At 39.8% G+C, this 24,701-nt stretch overlaps 3 protein-coding genes and 1 long non-coding RNA gene across 5 annotated transcripts; 2 read left to right on the top strand and 2 right to left on the bottom strand.

Annotated features, from left to right (window-relative positions):
- Positions 1-150: 150 nt before the first annotated feature.
- Positions 151-3,198, top strand: LOC130513686 (uncharacterized). Its single transcript, XR_008946803.1, has 2 exons — positions 151-1,326; positions 1,988-3,198. It is a non-coding gene; the product is annotated as an uncharacterized LOC130513686 (long non-coding RNA).
- ipo4 (importin 4) lies at positions 3,036-16,076 on the bottom strand. Of its 2 annotated transcripts, none has more exons than XM_057012599.1 (31): positions 14,446-16,076; positions 14,274-14,354; positions 14,009-14,095; positions 13,819-13,898; positions 13,682-13,723; positions 13,441-13,570; positions 13,140-13,319; positions 12,974-13,039; positions 12,365-12,466; positions 12,167-12,250; positions 11,585-11,737; positions 11,421-11,474; positions 11,148-11,257; positions 10,950-11,058; positions 10,661-10,790; positions 10,398-10,511; positions 10,156-10,269; positions 9,839-9,962; positions 8,881-8,992; positions 8,510-8,637; positions 8,310-8,387; positions 8,121-8,178; positions 7,497-7,602; positions 7,131-7,324; positions 6,150-6,200; positions 5,906-6,031; positions 4,864-5,090; positions 4,642-4,774; positions 4,454-4,558; positions 4,064-4,133; positions 3,036-3,864 (listed from the first exon to the last, which is right to left on the bottom strand). In XM_057012599.1, exons 2-31 carry the CDS (start codon positions 14,337-14,339, stop codon positions 3,734-3,736), a joined length of 3,264 nt encoding a protein of 1,087 aa, XP_056868579.1. In that variant the 5' UTR covers positions 14,340-14,354; positions 14,446-16,076; the 3' UTR covers positions 3,036-3,733. The 2 variants fall into 2 exon arrangements, with proteins under 2 accessions (XP_056868579.1, XP_056868580.1); XM_057012600.1 differs by having other exon boundaries at positions 14,488-16,076.
- A 31-nt stretch (positions 16,077-16,107) lies between these two features.
- nanog (nanog homeobox) lies at positions 16,108-19,789 on the top strand. The gene is made up of 4 exons (XM_057012602.1): positions 16,108-16,694; positions 17,005-17,342; positions 17,432-17,572; positions 18,907-19,789. Exons 1-4 carry the CDS (start codon positions 16,304-16,306, stop codon positions 19,201-19,203), a joined length of 1,167 nt encoding a protein of 388 aa, XP_056868582.1. The 5' UTR covers positions 16,108-16,303; the 3' UTR covers positions 19,204-19,789.
- On the bottom strand, positions 19,608-24,697 carry tm9sf1 (transmembrane 9 superfamily member 1). The gene is made up of 9 exons (XM_057012601.1): positions 24,241-24,697; positions 23,202-23,419; positions 22,699-22,830; positions 22,454-22,576; positions 21,950-22,308; positions 21,477-21,631; positions 21,196-21,381; positions 20,689-20,962; positions 19,608-20,568 (listed from the first exon to the last, which is right to left on the bottom strand). Exons 2-9 carry the CDS (start codon positions 23,412-23,414, stop codon positions 20,175-20,177), a joined length of 1,836 nt encoding a protein of 611 aa, XP_056868581.1. The 5' UTR covers positions 23,415-23,419; positions 24,241-24,697; the 3' UTR covers positions 19,608-20,174.
- Positions 24,698-24,701: the final 4 nt, after the last annotated feature.

Here is a 24,701-nt window from a genome sequence, read left to right as displayed (position 1 = left end):
CCAGAAGACAGGATGGAAAGTACTCCTCCATTTACATATTGTGGCCTAGATTGCTTTGGACCATTCTACATGAAGGAAGCAAGAAAGGAACTCAAGAAATATGGTCTCCTTTTTACATGTATGTGTTCAAGAGCCGTACATATAGAAATGTTGGATGATCTTACCACAGATGCTTTCATCAATGCGCACATTCATTGCAATCCGTGGGAATGTGAGACAGCTGAGATGTGATCAAGGCACAAACTTTGTAGGTGCGAAAAGAGAGTTCATGAATGCAATGAAAGATCTGAACCATGAACAAATGAAGGAATATGGATGTGAGTTCCTAATGAACACCCCATCATCAAGCCATATGGGAGGTGTATGGGAAAGACAAAGACAATCAGAAGTGTTCTCTCTGCAATCCTGGATGAATCTGCTAAAAGACTTGACACTGCTTCACTTCGCACATTTCTGTATGTGGTGATGGCTGTTATAAACCGCAGACCTCTTTCAATTTAACACTTAAATGATCCCACAAGTGTCGAACTTTTGACTCCCAACCACATTCTCATGATGAAGTCTAGCATAGTGTATCCCCCTCCTGGTCAATTTGTGAAGCAGGATCTGTATTTGCGTAAGAGGTGGCGACAGGTGCAGTTTATGTCAAATGAGTTTTGGGTTAGGTGGGGGAAAGAATATCTCCTTAATCTTCAGCAGAGACAAATCTGGCAAACAGATAAGAGAGATACAAAGGTTGATGACATAGTTATCATTTGTGAGGACAGTTCTCCAAGAAATCAGTGGAAACTGGCAAGAGTGACAGAAGTGTATCCCAGTGCAGATGGAAAGGTTAGAAAAGTGAAACTGTTAGTCAGTGACTCAACCTTAGACAAACAAGGGAAGCGTACTACTAAGTCACTGTATCTTGATCGGCCTGGGCAAAAGATTGTTGTATTGATTGAAGCAGAATAAGTGTCATAGTTCACTTGTTACGTTAAAACGTAAGGTTGTAGCAAAGGTGTAAAGTGTGTATTGAAATCACAATAACTGTGATTTGATGGGAGTTTAACTGCCATAAATATCATTTATGTTGTCATTTTATGTCTGTAGAATATATTATTTAACATTGTTTATTTTTATGAATATTCCTTTATTTAACACATCATACAGGGGGAAGTGGTTTTCTGTTCTTTTTTTAGTGACGGACCTTTAATGTGGTACTCCACTTCACAAACTTTTATTTGAGGTAACACTGCAAGAAGAGGAAGTTGCAGAAGATATTTTTTGTAAGACGTTTTTCTTTGCTCATGGTGGACTCATTCCCTCAGGGGTGCAGCCAGCGAGGTAATCTGTTTTTCTTATGTTGCGTTTGTACGTGATGTATATGTGAAACCTGTTTAATTGTGCGTTGTGCTAAACAGTTCGACGGTGGTGATGGCGTTTACGACGATGTCATGGCAATAAATCATCTGAATCAAAAGAACTGTGGTCCGTGCTTCTCTGACGGGAGTGATACAGGGAAAGGGCTCGTGTTGTGTGTTTGTGGACAGCTAAACTGGGGATCTTATAGGGAATAAGAGGGCAGACAAACTAGCAAAGGAATCAGTTATCAAGAGCACTGTTGAAAGTGAGATTATCAGTCAGAAGGCAAGAGCATTGGGAAAAAAGCATAAGAACACTGGCAACAGAAGTGGGAAGCATCATCACAAGAAGGAGAAATAACAGAAAAGAGCAAGTGACAGTAACACCGTTCAGGATCAGGTGCAGTGGCTTAAACAGAACACTGAACACTGGAGGGAAACATCCAACCAACATTTAACCTTAATGGTCCTGATGGCATGACAAGGAGATCCCACCTGAGATGGTTTCTCATCAGAGAATAAAGCTTTCTTCCAACTTTCAGTGTCCCACTGTTTCAGTGCGAACTCCAAACTGGCAATTTTGTGCCGTTGAAGGAAACAAGGTTGTTGAAGACGTTTGGGTTCTTAAAACCCTTCTCTCGCAGATGCCATCTAACGATTATCGAGCTGCAGTTGGCACCAGTGACGAGCTTCATTTGGAGGAGGATCGCCCTGTGTCTTGACCACAGCCAATTGGATCCTCCGGCTCAGGGCCAGTGAATTATTTTGGGTCTACCTTTCCCCCCCATAACCCTCAGGGTCTTTTGAGAAGTTTAAAATGACTGTCTTACTGCGTCCAACCTCAGCAGCAACGACGCACTGCGAGAGGCCTCGCTGATGCAGCTCAACAATTTTGTGCCCTTGCCATCAGGTGATGACAGTGTGGATACCTGGCAGAAAATGATACTAAATCCACATTTTTGAGAAGATTTGGGCTTTGAAAGGCTGCGGTGTTAAACTTTTGATCAGCTGATGAACAGCCTATTTCAGTTTAATGATTGTTTGCGATAAATTGCTTGTCTGTGATCTTCTTAAGATCCAATGGTTTAAAATGTGAATTCTTGCAGTTTTTTTAACTGGTCTTAAAATTTTGATCCAGAGTGTATATATTCAGCTGGGTTGGGGGGCATCAGTCATGAGGGCAGGGATGGGCCAGATGAGGCACACAGTTACAATTTCTGTGGAATCGTCTAGTTTACTTAAATAGTCGAAAAATTACAGAATCGAAATCAATATCACAAGGTGGCAAAGAAAAAATTCTTTGATACAGGGATATTATTCAACCTGGTGTGCTGGAAGATATTCAATATAAATTACAAATGGTTTTCCATATTTTTTAGGAAGCCGTTCTTTTTGTGGCCCTCCAATAAGTTATTTGCTCTTGGGGCACACAGCTATTATTTTTATACTGCCACATTTCAATTGGTAAGAGGCTATCTGCCTTCCATTTATTCCATTTTTTAGCAATTGGAAAAAGGTTTTCCATGAGTTTCTAAGTATAACTTGTCTTAATATTTGACTTATTGATTATTATTAAAGTTCCTTACCAAATAAATTCCAGTGGAAACAAAACCCGATGAATGTTTGAGCAGCAGCGTAACATTGGCAAGGAGAACACACAATCCCAAAGAACAGAAAATAACTAATCACAGATGATTTTTAGCATTTATTTCAACAATGGAAAGGTTTTACTGCGTAGCATCAACCTCTGCCAACATCACACATTAGTGTTAACTGTATAACCTTACACTTCATGAACCAGAACACTCAAAACCATTTTAAGATGAAGTGGACAAGGTTTAAACTCTGTTGCATACACACACACAGGCTGGGTTGGCATCAGAACATCTAGAATTTGTGTTTCAACAATTGAATATCATGTCAGTATTGTATTAATAGAGCCTGGATGTGTCGCTGTGAAAGTTGTTTCAGCTACAACTTACAGCATTCAGGCTATTAATGAGACTCATTTGAAGCTGCAGATAAACTCTGATTCATAACAACATTGGAAGAGAATTCAGAGGGATTAAAAGTTAACAGATCAATTATTTATTTATCAGGGAAGCGAAACCAGAGAAACCAGATGTAATCAACGCTGCCAAAAAGGGGAACAGAAAAAAAAGATCCTTAAATACTAGCATTGTATAGGCATGGCAAAAAAAACCCTTTGTCTTACAGCATGCATACAAGCAAATAAATTAAAATGTAATAAGATGAAGGATATCTGTTCAATGTAACATTAACTAATGAATGGTTGAAGTTATGCTGTTTGTTGAGAAAATAACCCTTTTTTATACTTTTATACAGTATAAAAATATTGTTTAGCTGTCTTAATAGGCAGAGATTGTACACTAAGAGGCAGAGATGGCTGCACCGATTTTGGCCTGTTGCTCTTCAGAAAGTGAGGTCAAAGTGGCATGAAAATCTGCTTCATGTTGTTGGGAAAAGAGCTTCATCAGCATGGCAACGCTGTTCTGAGTCTCTGTTAAGGAAAGACAGGAACATTAATTACCCCGGCTACGTGCTAAAAATGTATGCTGATAGGATTACTGTCTGTTGAGTGTACAAGAAGAAAATGAGCTAATCTTTTTAAAAATAACTGTATTATATGGTATAAAATCAAAGCAATTGAGGAGACAGTTTAATTTCAGGAGAAAGGCTACTGAAAAACAAATCCTCACCTTCATCGACTTTTTTGTTGCCGAGGACGTGGCTCGAGGCCTCAACTACTGGCTTCATTACTTTTACGACCTGAGGCAAAAAAAGACAATATACATTTTTTAAATGATTTCTTTGGTTTTTACATGTGTTTGTCAGTAGAAGAGTGTGTTGTTTTTTAAAAGAAAAGAAATTTGTGCTCAACTAACACCCTGGCACAAAAAAGATTCAAAACAGAATGCATGATTTAGAAAGATTAAGCATGTTGTGTATGAGTGCATGATGTTTACATTAGTGCTGTATAAAACATTAAAAACTGGGACAATAGGTCAGAGAAGGATTGCATGAGTTCTAAACACAAAAATATCAGAGATTGGCAAAAAAAAACCTGGGTGAATAATATTGTGTCATACCAGCTGAGGGCTTTTATTGTAGAGCATGGTTAGGCAGCTATACACTGTTTTGTTTTCCTCCATGTCCGCTTTGAGGGGAAGACGAGCCACCAGTGCAGGCAGAACCTGTTGGAGAGCAGTTACAGACAGCATGTTCTGATTATCAAAATCAGCAATAAAGATGAGATAAATACAGCGTGAGATCATACCTGTTCCAGTGGAACGGATTCAAAATTGCTCAGGATCATCCGGCAGAGTGCAGCGCACAGGTTGTCAATCACCCTGAGATCTGACTCTTTGGTCAGCATGTTGGAAAACACAGACAGCATCGTAGGATAGTCCCTGTTACGCTGTTAACTAAGGAACAAGCATGTCATGTTTAAGTTATACCCCATACGTGTTAAGAACCGCAACAGTAATGAGAAGGATACGATTTAACAATGGGTCCAGCTGCTTCCGCCAGACATCCGAGGCCAAACACGCTGTTGTTGCGAACCTCGGCATCACTGTCTTTGACTCCAGCCACTAACACAGGAAGCAAACGAGTGGACAGGCGGCCTGCCACCTGCCTGCCCCCAGACACCGTCGCCAAGGCCTGCAGGATTTCACTGATGGTGCCCACTGAAAAGGAGCGTTCTGCCACCGTGCAAGAGGATTTCTTTTGAGAAAGACATTGAGAGAATCAAGACACCAACCTACTTGGTTAGGGTTAGTATGTATGCATGTAGTCATAATTGCATAATTGATCATGACACAATATTAAGCTTTTCACCTCTACACAATCCGTTAGTGGATTCAAATGGAATAATGATCAAATGTAGAGATATGGCATTTATTTTACCGTTCCGTGCACAGTGCTTTTTGTTGAATGTAAAGGACAATTACGGTAGGTGTGCAACCAAGTGTGGCTTATTTTCCTTAAATTTTTAAACAAATGAAGCACATTAAAGATGTAGGATTTCAAAACCCATGTGAAACATTTAGATAAGTTAAAAGAAAGAGTGTATCACTGACTGACACACACATATATACATATATATACACACACACACATATATATATGTATGTATACATATATATAGATATATATCTCTCTATATATGTGTGTGTATATGTATACATATATAGATATATATCTATATATATGTGTGTGTATATGTATACATACATATACAGGTATATATATATTGTATGTGTGTGTGTGTGTATATATATATATACACATACACACACACACACACACAGTACATATATATATGGGTGTGTGCACACGCTTGTAGGTATGCTTATGTAAGTATTTGTATATAAACACACACACAGATATATATGTGTGTTTGTGTATATATATGTGTATATACACCTATCAGTTCTATAAATATAGAGATTATTCTTACACTCCCAATTCATAAAAAAGAGGTTTATAGAACATAAATGTGTTTCTTTATTTTCGAATAACTTCTTCTACACACTCACAGCTTTGCTCATGATGAGAGGCAGCAGGTCGTTGAGAAAAGGTGCAAAATTGTCAGCCGGGACAGCAGCAGCCACCAGGGGAATTCCCTCACCCGCAAACTCCAACAGCATAGCATCGTATTCTGCCTGGAAGGTAAAATTCAGAAATACGTGTCGAAAAGTCAAATAACAAATTCAATTGTCGTGTATGAACGCATACGGATGGATTTCAGCGATTTTTTTTTTTTAATAGAGGACAGCTAACCTGTTGTTCTTCTCCATCAGATTCATCACAGCTACCATCCTGGCAAACAGTCTAAATAGATAAACAAGAAAACAAGTGAATGCTGGATATAAAATAATAACAGTATAAACATCCAATGTGTAATTCAGAGACCACAGTAAGGCTGCAGAATAAATCGTTAAAAAAATAATTCACAATCTTGATTCACTTATACTTGCAATATCAATTTCCAAATGCGGCCACTTTTTCCAACATTGTATTTTGTGAGCTTGATCTGTAACAAGTGCCTCCTATTTTCCTCAGATTAGTAAAAGCTCCCAAGCTTCTCCCTCAGTTTCTGAGTTTCCAAATATCACGTGATTGCGAGTTAAAGCAGAGTAACCAGGAAGTGTTCCTACAATGCGCACATTCATTTACTTATTTACATTTTTGCAAATGTAATGTATCAAGGCTTGTATTGTTTCCTACGGTGATGTCATCAATAACGTTACAGCCTTGCTGCTCATCTGAACCACGTTTTAACCCAAATGCAGTTGAAAACTTTTATTTCTTAACAAACTTGTATAACTTTTACTGTCCCGTTGTGCTAGTTAAACAGGTGTATTCACTGTCGTCTACCTGCTTTAACCGAGCACATTTACCAGTAGTGACACGGAATTGTCCGCAGTCTTAGTCATATACCTCATATTTTGGAATCTCATCTTTTTCTCCTTTTGTCACTGCTCAGCAATAACTATCAACATTTCTTTTCCAATGAAAAAACTGATGTGTAGTTGATTTTATAAGCATATCTAACAAACCGTTTCTGACTTAAGCAATACATGTGTACGCTTCAATATTAGTCAACATTCTATAGCTTTTTTATTGATATAGTGTCTGTTACAATCATAAATTGTCTCTAGGCTTTAGAAGTGATCCACTAGTTCACTTTAATCAGTATCGCAACATTGAAAAAAAAAATTCCAGAGAATCAGGATCTCAATCCAAAGTCAATCTGCTCACCTTTTTTTTCAGTACATCACGGATGACGTGGCTGACCTCCTTCAGGTGTGCAGGGTTTATAAAAACTGCTTCCTTGCAAGACTTGATAACACTGTTCATGGTTTCCAGGATGCCCATCACAACCTGTCGTTCATGGTCTTTTCGCACATTTTCTACAAAGCAAGGAATCACGACCTCCAGCAGTTTTAGGAGCGCTGTAGGAGAAAAAGTACAGACAGGTAAAATACAATATATTTGTCACTGTGTGCAACTGTGTACAATATTGCAGAGAACTATGGCACAGGGTCACTGTTTTTTCATCACAGAAACAAACCAACAAAGCATTTCTGTTCCAAAAGAAAAACAAGTCAATAAAAAAAAGTTCACCTTGATGGTTGGCCTCTGTGGGACTATCTTTCCATGCTTTGTGCTGAGCTCGGCAAAACTGGCCCATGGCTCCAAAGGCTGCTTGGCGAACATCGTCATGCGGATACTAGGAATTCAAACAAATTTTATTTTAATGCAGACGTAAATGAGATTTTACTCCTGTTTTACTGTTTAAGGGCACACACACACTAGGAAATCATACTGTGTCCGAGCACATTTTCCCACTTTATGGGGTTGTTTGGACAGCCAGGTTGGAAGAGGCGAGTTTAAACACCATACAGTCGGTGACAGGATTGTATGTGTGTGTGTAACGTGCCTGAGGTCTTTACGTATGAACCGAGCGAACCAGCACAGTCAATGAATGTGGACCCTTGCGAGGGCGGCCTAATTTGTTTTTTTATTTGTCATTCAACTTTCAAAGTCATTTGGGAATCATGTTTTCAGGCTGCTGCAGCCATCTATGACAGCACTGATGTTATGGCGTTATTGCACCATGGAGAAGGATGCAATGTTGTGTCTCAGCACAGTACAGAGCGACTGACCCAAGTGTGAGCGCACTCTAACTCTAACATTATTAAACGGCCTCCTCTGTAAGGTCAAACTGATGACAGGAGACAGACTTACATCTCTCATTTCATACACTTGCAGGAAGATGGACTCCAAGAAGGGCTGGAAAGCGGCACTATTAGGGAACCACAGCAGAAAAAACAAGCAAATAAGGCAAGAGCATGTCTAACAAAATCAGATTTAAAACAAAAACACTTGCAAACTGACTCTTTTGAATGCTCATATACACAACTCAAAAGTTGTTACCCTGTGTTGAAAGCAATCTCTCCCAGTGCCTCACAGGCATCCACCTTCTCATCAGTGTATGCATTTTCCACACTAAATCTGCATAAACATTGTGTCAAAGGGAAATGGAGTGTTCAACGACATATACATTATATATATGATATATATACTTTATATTTACACACAAACATTATGTAAATGTGAATATTCAGGAGTCCTACCCAGCAACATCTTGGAGGTCTGCTTCTGTATCATCTTCCAGAAGATTCTCCATATCTTTTTCTTCTTCGTCGTCGTCGTCATCATCATCATCTAGCAGAACAAAGGTCTTATCCTCCTCAAGGTGTGCCTGAAAATAGAACAGTGGATAGTAGACATGTATGTATGTATGTGTGTGTATATATACATATATACATACATATGTGTGTGTATATGTATGTGTGTATATATATATACATGCATATATATATATATATACATATACACATACACACACACATATATATACATACACACACATATATATGATTCTTTTTTATTTAATTATTACATTCATGGCTAAATACATATTTTTTTAAAGTTCTATGCTCACCGTGATGCCTTCATTGGACTTCAGGGCAAGTAGCATAATTGTTGTAATGGCAGTGAGATGAGGAGTTAGGCAGTCTGGGCTCACGGTTGACACAGCTGAATATAGACTATACCTGAAATAGGAAACACAGAAAATTGAATTGCTTATATATGAGGGTTCATGTTCAGTTTCAATTTAAAAAAATCTATCTGTACCAGTTTTTGGATGGGATGATAAAAGGTCTGTTTAGCAACCTCATCTTCCATGCCCGTAAGTACTAGATATCAGGAAAAAAGTCCTCAGCTCAACTCCATAGAGTTCTCATATTTTCTGTAAGAGGTATCTCATTAGTACCTACATGGCTGGGATTTAGTCTTAACAGCGACTCATTCACGAGACTCAAACTCGCCCTTTTCGAAGCCTGGCAACATTGACCTTACATTTTTATTACTTCCAACAACACGGTCCACCGAACCCAGAGGAAGCCAGACAGAGTGAGCTAATAAGCTGTACGGGGGAGTAGCATCAACCCGGCCAATGGCGTTGTAGAAAACCTTATGATTTGTGGCGTTGTTTTGTGTTGGCTATGTTTGTGTTACTTATCCCACTAGTAGCAAGCCCAGTTTGAACAAACAAGATTATTTTGAAAGTGAGGGCTAAAGGGAAAAGGATAAAGGCGTCAAGAAAATGAAAGGAAAACATAACAACTTAGTGATGCTGCCATAGGCTGAGGCTGCCGGGGTGCATAAACATGATCGCCTGACAGGCTTCTGTCATCCTAATGGTTCATAGCTTCCTCCCCTCTGCCTCCTCCTCTCCTTTAAATAGCCATACTGCTCCCTCGCGTGATGGGATCACGATTGGTTATCTGTTTATTTAAGCTCTCTAATCTGTGATCGGCCCAAAAATGGCGCAAAGCCTAGGGTAGAGTATAAGGATTCCAGAGATGAGAATGCTATGCAAGTACTAAGCCACCTACGTGCACCGTCTCAAGTCGGGATCATCAATGGTGTCTGTCAGGTTGAGACCCAGTTGAACACACTCTGAAGCAAGAGGACTGAAGACATCTTTGCCAATAGTTCGGGCTAGCACAGACAGAGTGTCTAAAAGCAATCACACAGGCAAATTACAGGCAGGCGATTTAGGTAATAGTATTTGTGGTTTCTATACATTTTTGTTGATTTGACAGATCCAAACCAACTAAAGAATATAAGTTTTCAGGTAAAAAATGTGAGGTGTATAATATGGACACAACAGATTCTTTGTTTTTCTTACTACATTTCAGGGATGACCTACCCAAGGACTGAGTTTGTAGAGGTCTCATTTCCTCTGTTTCTGAAGTTAAGAAACCCTTAAGGCTTATAATGACTGGAGAAAAGTAGGGTACCATCAGCTCCATTGCGGCATTGGCTGAAATGACAGTAAATGGCTTCAATTTAGTCCAGTTTTTCAGTGTCATAGTTTCTTACAAAAATGTAATTGTTACTGTTTGGATATTTAAAAAAGGTAGAATTTCTGTTTCCTTCTTGAGTTCTTACCAATTGCACCTATGGCAGACACAGACAGCTCTTTTATCTTGAGATTTTCACTGTTGTTAAGAGCGGACAACATGGTCTCCATCAGGGTAGGCAAGTATGGCTCTATATCTGCTCCTGTGCAATTGAAAATGAAGGACAATAGAAATAAAGCGCTGTCAGAAATTCTTTAATGACACATAAACAAAAAAGCTAATGTCTTCTTGGTTGAGTTTTGGTTTTCTGACCACCTCAGCATTCATTTAAAACTGCATCAATAATCTTACCTAAGTTTTCCATGAAGTTCTCTAGGGCATAAAAGGCTTTCGTAACATGGCTGATCTTAGCTTGACTCAAGGATGAAAGGTAATTCAGCAGCATTGGCATCAAATCAGCACAGTACTGGCTCACATCAGGCTGAGAAGAAAACATCACTGTATTATACGCATATATATTTTCATATACATAACAAAAACATGCAAAGAAAATGCAAATGTGACACCCCAAATTATACTGTTCTAAAGGAGCCAAATGTACAATATGTACAATTCCATGAATTCTTCTATGCTTGCTTACCTGTAAATGTTCTGACAACTGCCCCAGGGCAAATAGACCTGCACTGCGCACCACCTCATTACTGTCAGAAAGACTCTGACACACAGGCAGAAGCACAGATGACAACATCCTAACAAACACAGAATTCAAAAGGCAAACATAAAAATGCAGTCAAAAATGTGATAAATGGTCGACGTTTTTCAATACGCGTGCACGTACTTGGTGCGTATGTGGTCAGCACATCCTTCGGCTAGGACTGCAAGACATATAAGACCCCCTTTCTTTTGATAGGGATTTTCACTGGCAAGACATTTTTGAGTAAGGGGCATCTAAAGTAGATAGGATGAAATGTTGATGGGTAAATCTCATAGTCAAGCTTTTAATATGCCCCCCCAAAAAACCCCAGAAAAGATTAAGTAAACGCTGGAATATCGACCCCAGCAAATCTGCAAGGCAACAACAGTTAGAGGATGGATGCATCCGATCACTTACAATATGCTGAAACAGTTTCTCTGGGGGCATATGAAGGGCCATGGTATCAATAATCTGGAATCACATGAAAAATCATTCTTTAGGATTCATGTCGTCTAAGGCTCAATCAAGACTCTTCTAATGCTGATAAAAAGAATTAGGATTTATTTTTGATTGAAGTCTACCTGAGCAGCACAGTTTTTCGGATTATTATTTTCCATGTTATAATCATTATCGTCTTGATCCTCCGGGTCCTGTTCACCAGGAGGGGGCTCGGCCACCAGCAGAGGGAAAACGGCTTGCAGAATACGGCTTACCAGCTTCTGCTTTAGCACTGTCTACAAAGTAATAAAAAGTCTATATTTATTGAATACAGCATGAGTAGGCAATTCAAAAACAGTGCTTGACAACTAGCTTAACCAGAGTTGAAATTATTCCATTACATGCAGTAATTCACCAAAACTATGGAAACCCATAAGATAGTGATGTACAAGCTGTTATTTAGTTGTTCTGCAGTTTGACATAATTCTCTAAAATGTTATTCCTACATCTGAAAATTGCCCTTAGTTTCTCGACTGGGGCAATAAAGGGGTAATTTAGGAAAATATTCCTAAAAACCGTGGAGAATTTTCATATAGAGCAAAACAGCTTAATCTGATAATACAAGGCTGAGACACAGCTACCAACACCTGGCCAACACCTGTTTATCGCTAGTTCTGGGTCTAACGTGATTCAATGTAACTGTTGTAACTTATTTCTAAAGTTACCTTGCTCTTCAGCTTGATCAGGAAAGCCAAACTTGATAATGTCTTCACCCGTAGAGAGTCGCTTAATTCGGTATCACTCCCAACCTGACAGAGGAGATAGTGGACATATTCAGTTTCACCTGCACTCAAGTAAAATTATATGACAAGGTTTAAACCAAAATTAAATTGCAAACATGAAGCCAAGAGTTTGGCTCCCACCTCCAAGCAAAAGTCGACGATCTCAGCAATATGAGGAACAATGATAGAAACTTCACTCTCAAACAGCTCAATAAACACCTCCATGGCCTCACAGGCTTGGTCCTGTCCACAAAAGAACAATCATTTGAACAGGTCCGCCCTACTTACTGTAAATTCCGCACTCTAGAGTGCACCATCCAAATTTCAGAAAAAATATACATATAAGCTGCAGGTGGCCACTTAAAAGCTGCATCATAACCATTTAATTCTGTTATCCAAGCTGTACATGTGTGTACATAAAGCGCAAATTGACTGTTCAAAACGCAATTAAATTAGCGTCTTCCTTGGTGCATTACAGCATCCCTTAACCCTGTCTGTCTTCTTCTTACGCTGATTGAGCGCCCTCTAGTGGCCAGTCGATCATAAATACCGGTAAATTCATAAAATATTATTTATCCCAGTGGGGGCGATTGAGTCATAAAAATCCATAAATAAGCTTCATTGCTCTATAAGTCATCAGGGTCAAAGCCTGGGGGGAAATAGTGGCTTATAGCACAGAATGTACGGTATATTCTTGGACATATCTAACTGACAATAAGCACATAAGAATGCCTTAAATGTGAAATTTACCTGATTTGCTTTGATGAGATGTTTCAGGGCTATAATCAATTTTGGAATGACAGAACGCATCTGGTTCTGCAATAAGTAAAATATGTAAACCCATTTAATCATTCTAAATGTGGAAGAAGACATCAATTCTGATACAGTGTATGCTTTTTCTATGACAGTGTCTTACCAGCTCTTCAGTACCCATGTATGGAGTCATGGTTGTGAGGGTGAGGATGCAATAGTACAACGCAGTTGGGTTGTTGTGGTCTTGCAGAACAGAACTAAAGAGCTGTAAGAGCTGAGTGTAGTGAGGCTTGAAAGGCTCTGGATTGGACTCCAACACCTTACTCAGAAGCAGGAGACCAACCTGTTATTGAATCAGAGCAACACCCTATATTACATAATTATAAAAATGACCATAAGGCTACACCTTTAAAGTCAGGACAAGATTTCAAGAAGGTCATAAGAGTTATGGGTGAGATCTTTACCTGTCTATCATGTGGGTTGCTGCTTTTGGTAGACCCGGTGAGAAACTGCATCAAAGCAGGCCAGCAATCTGGCGTCTCGTGCTTAACTATCACTGCGCACAGCTGGGAGAGCGAGTGCTGCACAAAATGCCTTATGAATAAAACAAGAAACATTTTCTACATTAATTGATTTGCACTAATCATGTTATAAACACACTTGCACAATTTATGACAAAATATCTTAAAGTAAAAAGATGCTTACTCGCTTTCCTGCATGAAGGCCTGCAGCACCACTCCTTTAAGGCTAGATGAATTCAGATTTATTTATTTTTTTAAAGAATTAAACAGTATTATCAATGGTATGAACATATGTGGATAGCATAAAAAAGAAGAGAAAACCTTTCTTTGTCGTTTGGGTTCATTTTCTTCCAATGATTCTTCACTCTCAGCCTCAGCATCACTGAAGCAGACTGGCGAATCTGGGGGGAATCAAGTTTCACACTTAACACGTTTGTTCATTAAAACTTTCTGGTAAAATAATTGTTGACCTTTAGGTGCACCCACCCACACACCCACACACACACAATACCTCGGGATTTGTGGAGCCAATGACGACAGTACAAAGGGCTAGTACAATGGCTGGGTCTTTGAAAGCCTGCTTCAGCTGGGCTGTAGCCTATAAAAAATATATAAAGTTTAAAATATATAAAGTGGTCATCTGTAACAAATAACCTCGCATCGTAAACAAATAAATAAAATCTCCAAGTTTATTACGTAAGCCACAACATTGTATGGACGCCACCACCTTCAAAATAGAATTTTTCCAAATTCAGTTTAACTATTTCTGACATTACCTGCTGAATAACAGCATTATCGGGCTGGGACAGCTGTGAAAGAATGTGTTCCAGGTCCTCTGCCATCGTAACCAATCAGAGCTACGTGGTTCAGATACAAATACAAAAATCAATGATTATCGTAGGAATAAATCTCTCTCGATAGATCACTTTAGTGAGAAGAATAGCCCACCTAGGTTCGAAACGGCGGTTGGAAGGCAGTATTGTCAGTTACCTTGTTGGGAAAAGCCCTCTACAACGAAGTCAGATATGTATGATGTCAATTTAAAATACTGTATCTGACTGATAAGAGATGTTATCCAAGCGGTGGTTTATTTACTGCCTAAATCTACAGGATCCACGTGGGGGACCAAGCGGACCTGTCAGCGCCCGATCTGAACCCCGAAACCCGGAACATATATCGCTTCTACACGCGACGAATATGCAACAGCGCCCCCAAGCGGACAGGAGGCCTCGGTGCAGCAATTCATCCGCTCCATTTCTTTAGATACATGTACGTTAATGCACTGTTGAGAAACTACACCTTGCTAAAATTTACCCTGGCATCATCATGATAAAATATGTCATTTGTGTATGGTACCTAAAATAGGTCTATTGTACTGACAATTTTGGGTGGAAGGAAGTTACAATCAAGCTGACTTTTATTTATGACGTGGGTAATTCCACGGATGTTGCTATACAAATAGGATATGCACACGATATGCACACTGCACTTAACAAGAAAAGAAAAACCCACACTCCAATCTAAACAAACAAAATGTAAACCAAGTCCTCCCCCCAAAAAAAAAAAAAAAAAAAGTTTCAGAAATTGCTTATTCCTTTTGGAGTTTGTTTAGTCTTTCACTTGCTTAACTGACAACATTCACAGAAATTTTGACCAGGGGTGATAAAACAATACCCACCTTCTCAAATCACCAATGGAATCTGAATCAAAAACACGGGCTTGTCTGGTTTTACTGCTCTATGCTTCTATTAGTGTAATAAAGTGAAGGAAAGTTCAACATTTACAATCGTATGTCATGGCACGTTACAAGATCGCACAAACAGCCTGTCCAGGTGGAGATCAGGAGGGATGCTAATGTAACCATTCCATGTCTAACTGGTCATTACCACATCAATAGAGTCAAAGAGGTGGAACACAAACAGTCACTTCAATGGTAACTTGTAAGGTAGTCAGAATCATGTTTGTGAAAGGGATAGCAAATTGGGGTAAAGCTTGTGTTAACATGTCCCAACCCATGATGGACTTTGTATAGTAAAGAATGTGTAGAATAAAAAACAAAGCTATGTGTGTAGTAGTTTTAAACAATGTTGAACACATTAAAAGTTTTGTAACAGTTTTTTGTGGAATATAGTTAAGATAAAATATGAAGTCTACAAAACATTCCCAACTTTTATTTGTAAGGTTGGTCAGGTCTTTGTTTTCTCTTGGCATGGAAAATCTTAAAATTGATGAGTTTGAGCTTCATCTTTGAAAGCAAATATGGGGCGTTGGTTATTAACAGCTTTTAAAATCCTCACAATGCCAGGGCTGTTCAGACATAGATACATTTTAGGTAAAATAGTTGTACCATTTTATTTTTATTCTTTTTTTTAGATGTAACTATTCAAAGTGTGTCAGTCACACTCACACATATAGGTGGTGGTTTATATTTTTAAAGCTCAATGTTTCCAGACAAAACCTGAAAACTATTTAAACACAAAGTATTGAACTGGATACTAATGAAATGGCACCCAAAGCTCCACTTGAATCACTGCCCACGCCCACACACGTGTTTATAAAAAGCCTGTGAGAAGCTGCGCGTAATTTTTGAACGTTAATTGAGCTGCTCCCCAAACCTTCGAGTCCAGCCTAGCTTTTTTTTGTCTTTCATGTGCGCTATACGTCTAAATACCGTTTGTAACTCACAACACTTTTATTCATTTGCAACCTTCAAAGAAAGAGCGTATTTGAAGACATTGGTAGTTTTGTTCAGGATTTTTATTTTCGCGTCTTTCTTTACCCGCAACGCAAAATAATTGGCGCAATAATGGCAGACTGGAAGACGCACATAAGCTACGGCTACAATCCTGCTTATCTTGCCTATGCTTATGGACACATGTTCCAACCTGGGCAGAACGCTGGAAACCAGGGGGAGCCTGAAGTGACAGATTTGAGCAGCAACAACGTTGGGGTGACTCAAAACTACTATACAACCACCGCCGAGACCCAGGAAGGGTCACCGCCTCGCACACCGGAGCACCAGGTCTCCAATGGGCACTACCACTACCAGAGTGCTGGCGTTCTCTACATCGACGCCACTCAGACAAGCCGATTCCTCCTGGCTGGATCACGCCAACCTGTCTACGATGAACGGGCACTTGAGACCAAGCGTGCCGGGAGCGATTCAACCAGCGACTCTGAAACCTATATATCACCAGGTAATGGAAAAACAAAGCCAACGTGGTTTAAGATGGTAAGATCGCCATGTTTAAGTGAGATGATTTCTTCAAGAAATGCTAAATTGGGCTTCGTTCTAGCCCCTAAAAAAATCCCGCCACTATTCGCGTGAGTTTGCGAGACGGGATGGCGGGCAATTTCTAGCATCCAAAATTGAGTGACATATCTTTTAATAAATTTGTGGATTTAATGGATTTATTTTAAAAAAAAAAGTTTCTCAAACACATTGATTCATTCGTAGGTTTCTTTGTTGATGATAAACAGTCAATTTGTGCATTGTCTGTTATTTAGATTCTTGGAGTTCTACCAGCAGCAGAGAAGAGATTCTTCTCCAAACTGACCCAACTGCATCGATTGAGAAAGACCTTGATAAGGAGACAAGCAACAAGAGCCCTGTTGCCAGCGAGGATGTATCCAGCTCTCTCACAGAGGAGAGGGGGAAGAGCTGTGCTAGTGGCATCCAAACTACCCTCATTTCCCCCAAAAATCCAGGCGTTAAAGCAAAGGCCCGCACAGCCTTTTCAGAGAGTCAGATGAACATTCTTGTCCATAAATTTAGCATCCAGAGGTACCTTCCTCCATCAGAAATGAAGAATCTGGCCGAAGTCACTGGCTTAACATACAAACAGGTGAGTGGATCCCTTAAGAATGTTGTTGGTTAGTATGTACACAACAAAACTGCATATCTGTATTGCTGATCAAATTGATTATCTTCAAGGTTAAAACTTGGTTTCAGAACCGAAGAATGAAACTAAGAAGGCACCAGAAAGACTCGAGCTGGATATCCGAGCGCTACGCCATCAACAACGGCGCCCCAGTTAATGGAACAGTCTACAATATTCCCCCGTATAGCCCATCTGTAAGTATCCATCTTAAAAGTACTATTTATACAAACGTATTGTGTGGTTAAAAAATTGTATCTTTTTCTGAAATGTTGTATTGGTCAGCAAAAGATTCCCAATGACTGTTAAACGGTGGCTGGGGAGATTTGATCAAGATTTTCAGACCAGTTGAAAAATTGCAAGAATTTACATTTTTTTGCAAGTAGTGCTTCAAAATGCAAAAAGTAGAAATGGGAGTGAGACAAAAAAGTTGCATAAGCAATTTATTGCAAAGAAAGATTAAACTGAAATAGGCTGAGCCGGAGGATCCAATTGGCTGAAACGGGACGATCCTCCTCCAATTGAAGCTTGCCAACTGCAGTCCCATAACCATTAGACGGCACCTGTGAGAGAAGGGTTTTAAGAAACCATCTTCAAAGACCTTGTTTCCTTCAACGGCACAAAATTGCCCGTTTGGAATTTGCACTGAAAGTTGGAAGAAAGTTTTATTCTCTGAGAATTTTTTTTTCAACCTCAATGGTCCTGATGGCTTCCAATCTTACTGGCATGGCAAGGAGACCCTACCTGAGATGTTTTCTACATGGCACAGTGGAGGGGGCGCAATCATGATCTGTGGGGGCTTTTTCCTTCAATGGAACAATGTAGCTTTGGGTTGTGCAGAGGCATCAAATGGCAGCTGGATATGTGGAGTTGTTGCAGGGGGAATCCTTCATGACGAAAGGTTTTACAACAGGACAACGCTGCAGTTCACAATATCTGCCTGACAAAGTGCTTCTTCCATAGAAATAACATCACTCTTAAACCATCCTGCGTGTTCCCCTGATCTCAATCCAATTGATAACACTGGGGTTAGATGGCAAGGGAGGTTTAAAAATGGGCCAGTTCCAGACACTGGATGCCCTCCGTGAAGCCATCTTCACCACTTGGAGCAACATTCCCACTAGCAGCAAGTATGCTGAAGCAGATTTTTTGCAGTGATTAACAAGAATGATGCGGCTACTCATTACTGATTCCTTTTTCAGAAACTTTATTTCTAATTTAGGGTTTTGTGTTGTTTTCAGCTGATGAACAACCTATTTCAATTTAATGGTTTGCAATAAATTGCTTGCTCAAATTTTATTTTGACTCACTCCCCTTTCTTTTTGCATTTTGAAGCTCTCCTTAGAACATTAAGATCCATCGGTGCAAAATGTAAATTCTTGCAGTTTTTCAACAGTCTGAAAATTTTGATAAGGAGGGTACGTCTTTCAAAGGAGGCCTATTATAGAGGTCTGAATATGGCCTTAAGGGATAGCTGAAACATAATCCAATATGAAGGTTTTAACAGGAAAAAAATGTTTTTTCTCACCAGTATCAAGGAGAAGGGAGGCCTCAGCACATGGTGGACACAGCCTTTAAGAATACTGCTCCCCAAAATGTGGCTTTATATATGGCAACTGTTGGCCCTGGATCTGCTGGTTACCCATCCTGGACGAGTGTTCCACAGCAGACTGCAGTACCAATCAGGACCCAGCACAGGGACTGGCCCACAAACCCAAACACCGGCCATTATGAATACAATCCACATGTATTTAATGTAGGTTTTTCCAGTGGCCAATGCACAAGCTTGGAAAGCAAAAATGGGGAGTCAGTTGACAACAGTTCATGAAAGCGTTGCCATGGCATGGTGTCTGCCAGCTGCCAATCTTCCGTTTGATAGTCGTGAACTGGGGAGCTTCTTTGGGCCAAGGTGCACGTGTGATTTGTTCATATTATAGTTCAAACCATTGTACCATTTTATTTTTATATGAATCTATTTAATATGTGAGGGAGCGTTCTTTTGTTTTGCTACTACAAGAATGTTCAATTTTGATGCATTGTTTGAATTTAACTGTTTTGGAATTGCTTTATAACAGGAAGTTGTTGAGGATAATGTACATGTTTTAGTGCCTTTTTCCCCCTTTTTAAATACAGTTAAACTTTTAATGCGTTACCAACTCTCTAATGTGCTGCACTGTAATATATTGGCAACAACTAGTAATTGGAAACTGATTTTGACTGTCCAAACTAACAGCAAATAAACAAAGCAATTACTTTATTCAATTTAGGTCTGGCAATATGGTAAAAAAGCATTAAGATTTACATCAGAACCATGGTGGCAGTGACCCCCATTCCCATCATCCATATTTTTCAAATGCTCTTCTGTCTACAAGGCATTTTTCATCTGTAATACAATAAAGGGGTCCAATTCTGAACATTTTCCCAAAATGTTTGAGTTTATGGTAGAGTATAATTGCAAGCAGCAATAGTTTAAAACCCAGCCATGAGTGATTAACTCAATTCCCACCATGAGAAGCTACCATACTGCATCATATTTTATCATTTAATAACTTTTCACACAGTTCTGATGCCAAAACTCCCTTTATATAGAAATACCTCCATTTATGCTTAAATATACAAGACAACCATTTGCCCATCAGAATTACAATCCCTTATTCTGATGACAGTGCTAGGTTTTATTCACTAGCTCATGTCAAGGACTAACCCCCTGTGTTAGTTCCCAAAGGAGTGTGCTGTGTAGGATTTAATGTAAAAAAGCCTCATCCCTGTGTGCTGTGAGGACGTGTGTTGCTTCCACAATTAGTCCATCTTGATACTGCAGTAGATGTAGCGTATAAAGGCTAAAGATGCCCAGAATGATACGCTGCCCAGCATCAGTGAGAACACCATTGATGTAAGCAAAGAGTAGCCAAAGAACTCTGTGCTCTGTACAAGGCCGCTCATAGATGATCGGTTCCAGTAGTAAAAAACGGAGTACGCGAAGATGAAGATGCCAGTGGAACCAGTGCTGAGAATGCTCCGCCACCACCATCGGTAATCCTCCCCGGACAGCAGGAAATAGGTGAGAGCCACAGAGATGCAGGCGCCCACTGAAAGAAGGATGGCAAAGACGCACAACAGAATACCATAGAGGGTGTAGACCTCTCTCCCCCAGACGGTGGCAAAGATGTAGTAGAGCTCCACAGAGATAGCGCTGGGGAAAAAATAGAAAGATTAGAAAATTACCTTGTAGGGTGTAGTCTTTCATTTTCTTCCCAATTTTGTTAACTTTACAAAAAAATTATGAGTGAATAACATTTTCGAGAACACTCACCTGAATGGCAGGAAACCACCAATAGCCATGTGAACAGCTGTGTGTTTGTACCAGGGCTGGGCGGGAATCTGACGTGCAATGTTACGAGTCCGGCAAGGTGCTTGAAAGCTGCCAGCTCGGTTCTTCCCTACAATGCCTCCGATGACGGTGAGTGGAAAGCCAACAAGCACCCACGCACCCAGCAGTAGAAGCACTGTGGTGGCTGGCAGGGCCTGAGTGGAGCCACTGAACCAATGGACCGAATTTACAATGCTCCATGTAAAGAACAACGGAGCTAGGGGAGGAAAAAAGGACATTATCTCATTATCTTTAAGCTACAATATTTTCTTTCGGCAAAAATTTCTAATTTAGCCTTTGTTTTGTCATATCTTATCTGAAGATAAGGATATTAAAGGAGCCATATGTAAACATGTGGCCAGACCTGGCATTGCAATCATCTAAAATACTGAAGCACGGTTTCCCTCCCTCCTTTTCACATAGAGGGTTCTTTCATGTCTAAATGCTCACCAGAGAAGAGTGATGAGGTGAGAATAATGTTCCACACCCATCGTTGGCCGTTGATCTGTGTGTAAAAGCAGCAGGAGACGTATCCTGACACACAGCTTGTCAGAGCATACAGGACAATTGCGGCCGAGTTGATGGCGCCATGACGATGAACATTGAACATTCCCAACAAGGCCATGACGATGATTACTACAAAAGATAAAGGAGTTTATTATATCAAATTACAAACGGACACTACCAGATATTGTGAAAATTAACAATCATCAGCCATGGAAGAACCTTACCTGTGGCAAGGGTGAGGAACTGAGCCCCAACTCCAAGCACAGAACAGAGCAGGCTTTTGTAAGGGGGAAACCTAAAGACATCAGTGTGTATGATCTTCCAGCCATTGTCTCCCTGGTCCAGGTCATCACAACCTGCTTCCTCTTCCACGTTGTACCTGCAGGGGAGAAGTATGGTGGTTAGTTTAAAGTTACCAATTCAATTAAATATAGATTTAGAAGAATATATAGAATAATACAGAAGAACCCATGTGGCTTTCAGGTCAAAATGACTACTTTAAACATATTTTTCATTGTTTATTTTTAATTTTGACAGTGTTTAAAGACATTATTATATCATATTAAATTTATATTTAATGTCTCTGGAAGTCAATGAAAATTAATTATCAACAAAACTAGTGCAATATTAAGAAGAAACACATGCAATATTATTAGACAGTTATGTCAGCTTTTCAGCTGTCTGACTGTTGACCAACCTTGCAAAGTCATTCTTAAGAACTCGCATGAGGATGATGATGACAAAGCCCAAAAGCAGCACCACCAGCACCAGTGAGTTAATGATGGACAGCCAGTGAATCTCCAGGGTTTTGGGAAAGAATGAGTAGTCTCGGAGGCGCTCAGCTCTCCGTGAATGAGGCAAATTGGACTCAAACCAGTGTACACTGTAGGTGTGGGTTACTGTCAGACTATGTCCGCCGACACCAACTCCTCCTACCACTGCACCTGCTCCTTCCTCCAGGATAACAGGTTTGACATCTTTCACTGAAACATTGGCGAATATCACCGCATTGCCATTATACTCAATGTTGAAATCCAGATGAGTCCATAGTCCGACCTGTCAGGTCAAAGAAGAAAAAGCAACAGGTACAGAAATGGAGCTGAGAGGGAGGAAAAGACAATGGCTGCGGCACCACAGCACATTTGAATAGAATCATTGAATAAAATTTTTAATCAGAACAATTTACACCCAGCAGCTGTACCTTATGGCTGTGAGGCAGAAAGCCACTTTCCTCTAGATAGCCCACAAACCCCCAAATTGGAATGTCATCCAGGACAAATTCAAAATAGAAGAGCTCCTCAATGGCCTCACGAAGCTGATCGACCTAAAAAAAAAAAAAAATGCACACCCTTAAATGAAAAACTCCAACCGCTTCCAGGGGTATTGAATTCGTTCAGTAATCATGACTGCGCTCAAAGACCTCTTACTTTAGCCGTAAGTAAATACCTGTTTTTCTGTAAGAGTGAGCTGGCATACAGTTTTCCTCTCCACATTTTCTCTGAATGGAATGTGATATAATGACTCAGCCATCCTGTCACCATCTAACACTTCACCCAGGGTCAGAGACTTGTGATGTATCTGAAGAGTCATTTTCACAATGTGTTAAAAATTGGTCACAATCAAGTCCCAAATACTTTAGAAACTAATAATATTCACATGAAAACACACACAGTGCAGGTACAAAATACTGAATTGGCCTCTGCTATAAAAAGTAAATCAAACAATATTTTACAATAATAAAAGTAGTAGCATTCTTTTTCTATAAAAATGTCCAGCCATAAATTGATTTCCTTTTTTTATCCTGTATTATCATCATGTGTGTTTCTTGTTATGTTTTCTAAATCTCTTAGTCTCACCTATACTTGCAATTTCCAGATTAGATTGTGTGTTATCTTCCTTTCCCTTTATTAACTGCAACATAAACACAGCCTAATGGAACAAGAACTGACCTTCTCTGGTCTACAAACAGGCAGAGTGTAGTAGTGATATGTCTCCTGAGGGTTATGGTAAGGGCCCACTTTGTTGACATAGAGAGTAACGTTTTCCCCCTGCTTGTAACTCAGTGCCCATCCCAAGGACAAGTGCAAGATCAAAAGCAAGATGCAGTCCAGGCCTATCATCCTATGGTAGCTGGCTGATAGGTGTGTCAATCCCCACTGCATAACCCCTGTAGAAAAGAAATTAAAAAATGAGGCAGATGTGCTTTAAATCAGATTCTGTTGTAACAAAGAAGATGTGACATTCATACCTTCAAAGACATACTAGATTGGTAGTAAACGACACACATATTCTTTCTGTTTTAAGACTTTAAACAATCCTTTTAATGATGTGTGTAACAAACATGACTACACTTTTGGCATCCATGTTAAGAGTATGTTATAAGAGGAAACATGACATTGCTTACAGATTCTATTCTCACGACCAGTTTGGACCTATTTTGTAAATGCCACTGATAGACACGCATTCAAAAACAACCCATTTAATAAAATGCAGTGTCACTCGACGAATGTTGTCTTTCAGAGTTTTTAATACAGAATTCTGAAGGAGCAAAGCACCTATTTTTTGCAACAACAGGTGAATGCGCCCGGGAGAGCAGGTTTAGTCTTTAATTGGACTTTCCCTGAAAAAATCTGTAGAATCTGGCTTAGTAATAAACACAGAAGCAAACCTGGTCACTGGGGGTGCCAAACGAGCACCGCAGCCAGAACTGCTGACAAAATGACTGTTTACGGTGGGATGTGTCTAATCAGCTTCTCAAACCATAGACTCCACTGGCAAGACTTTTTGGAGAAAACATGCAAAGTGTCAGAGAATACAACCTGTATGTAATATCTCGCACAATTCTTCGCTTAACTACGACTAAAGAGAATGGTCCAATTCCACTCAACACACGGCGCACAACAGTCTTTTTATGCTGTTGGCAGAGATTGGACTATTCTTACGTAAGACAACAGAGACTTTACCAATAATTCTAAAGATCGGTCTTACCTCTATCGCCGTAGTTCCCCTCAATATCGCAAAACCAGTATATCCACCGGATTCCTCCAACTCCAGGCCCTGACAATGTTTTCTTTGCTCCAAAATGCAAAGACGCCGGAGCTCACTGTGAGTTGCAGTAAAGCATCTTGAAAATACACGTTTTAACGTACACTCCTGGTAGCATATCCCGCTTCGCAGACCACAGTGATTTATTACATTTGACACGGTAGACGACGGAAAATGACTCCACGTCACCTTAAAAATAATACAACCACGACTGCCGAGTTTTCCGGAGTGGGCGGAGAAATAAAACGCTTAAGACGTTACCAGTGGTTGGCAGCTGTTAACACGATCCCCAACATATTAAATGAAAGAGGCTAACAATAGACTTTAATCGTCAGTAGAATTTGACAAAAAAATCGTTTAGCCCCCTTGCCTGTAGTCTGATTCTATTATTCTATTTTTTTTAT

Source organism: Takifugu flavidus, chromosome 17 (genome assembly GCF_003711565.1).
Source record: "Takifugu flavidus isolate HTHZ2018 chromosome 17, ASM371156v2, whole genome shotgun sequence".
Lineage (NCBI taxonomy): Eukaryota > Metazoa > Chordata > Actinopteri > Tetraodontiformes > Tetraodontidae > Takifugu > Takifugu flavidus.
This window is presented reverse-complemented; position numbering and strand designations above follow the sequence as displayed.

Bases quoted from the DNA above. Each gene is read 5' to 3' on its own strand.
- nanog (XM_057012602.1), top strand. From the start codon at position 16,304: ATGGCAGACTGGAAGACGCACATAAGCTACGGCTACAATCCTGCTTAT. The intron at 16,695-17,004 runs GTAATGGAAAAA...TCTGTTATTTAG, and splicing joins TGAAACCTATATATCACCAG to ATTCTTGGAGTTCTACCAGC. The intron at 17,573-18,906 runs GTAAGTATCCAT...TTTTCTCACCAG, and splicing joins TTCCCCCGTATAGCCCATCT to TATCAAGGAGAAGGGAGGCC.
- tm9sf1 (XM_057012601.1), bottom strand. From the start codon at position 23,414: ATGCAGTGGGGATTGACACACCTATCAGCCAGCTACCATAGGATGATA. The intron at 22,831-23,201 runs GTCAGTTCTTGT...ATGACTCTTCAG, and splicing joins CTGTTTGTAGACCAGAGAAG to ATACATCACAAGTCTCTGAC. The intron at 22,309-22,453 runs GTACAGCTGCTG...TTGACCTGACAG, and splicing joins TTCTGCCTCACAGCCATAAG to GTCGGACTATGGACTCATCT.
- ipo4 (XM_057012599.1), bottom strand. From the start codon at position 14,339: ATGGCAGAGGACCTGGAACACATTCTTTCACAGCTGTCCCAGCCCGAT. The intron at 13,320-13,440 runs GTAAAGATCTCA...ATTCAATAACAG, and splicing joins GCAACCCACATGATAGACAG to GTTGGTCTCCTGCTTCTGAG. The intron at 8,638-8,880 runs GTGAGCATAGAA...TTCTATTTTCAG, and splicing joins AGTCCAATGAAGGCATCACG to GCACACCTTGAGGAGGATAA.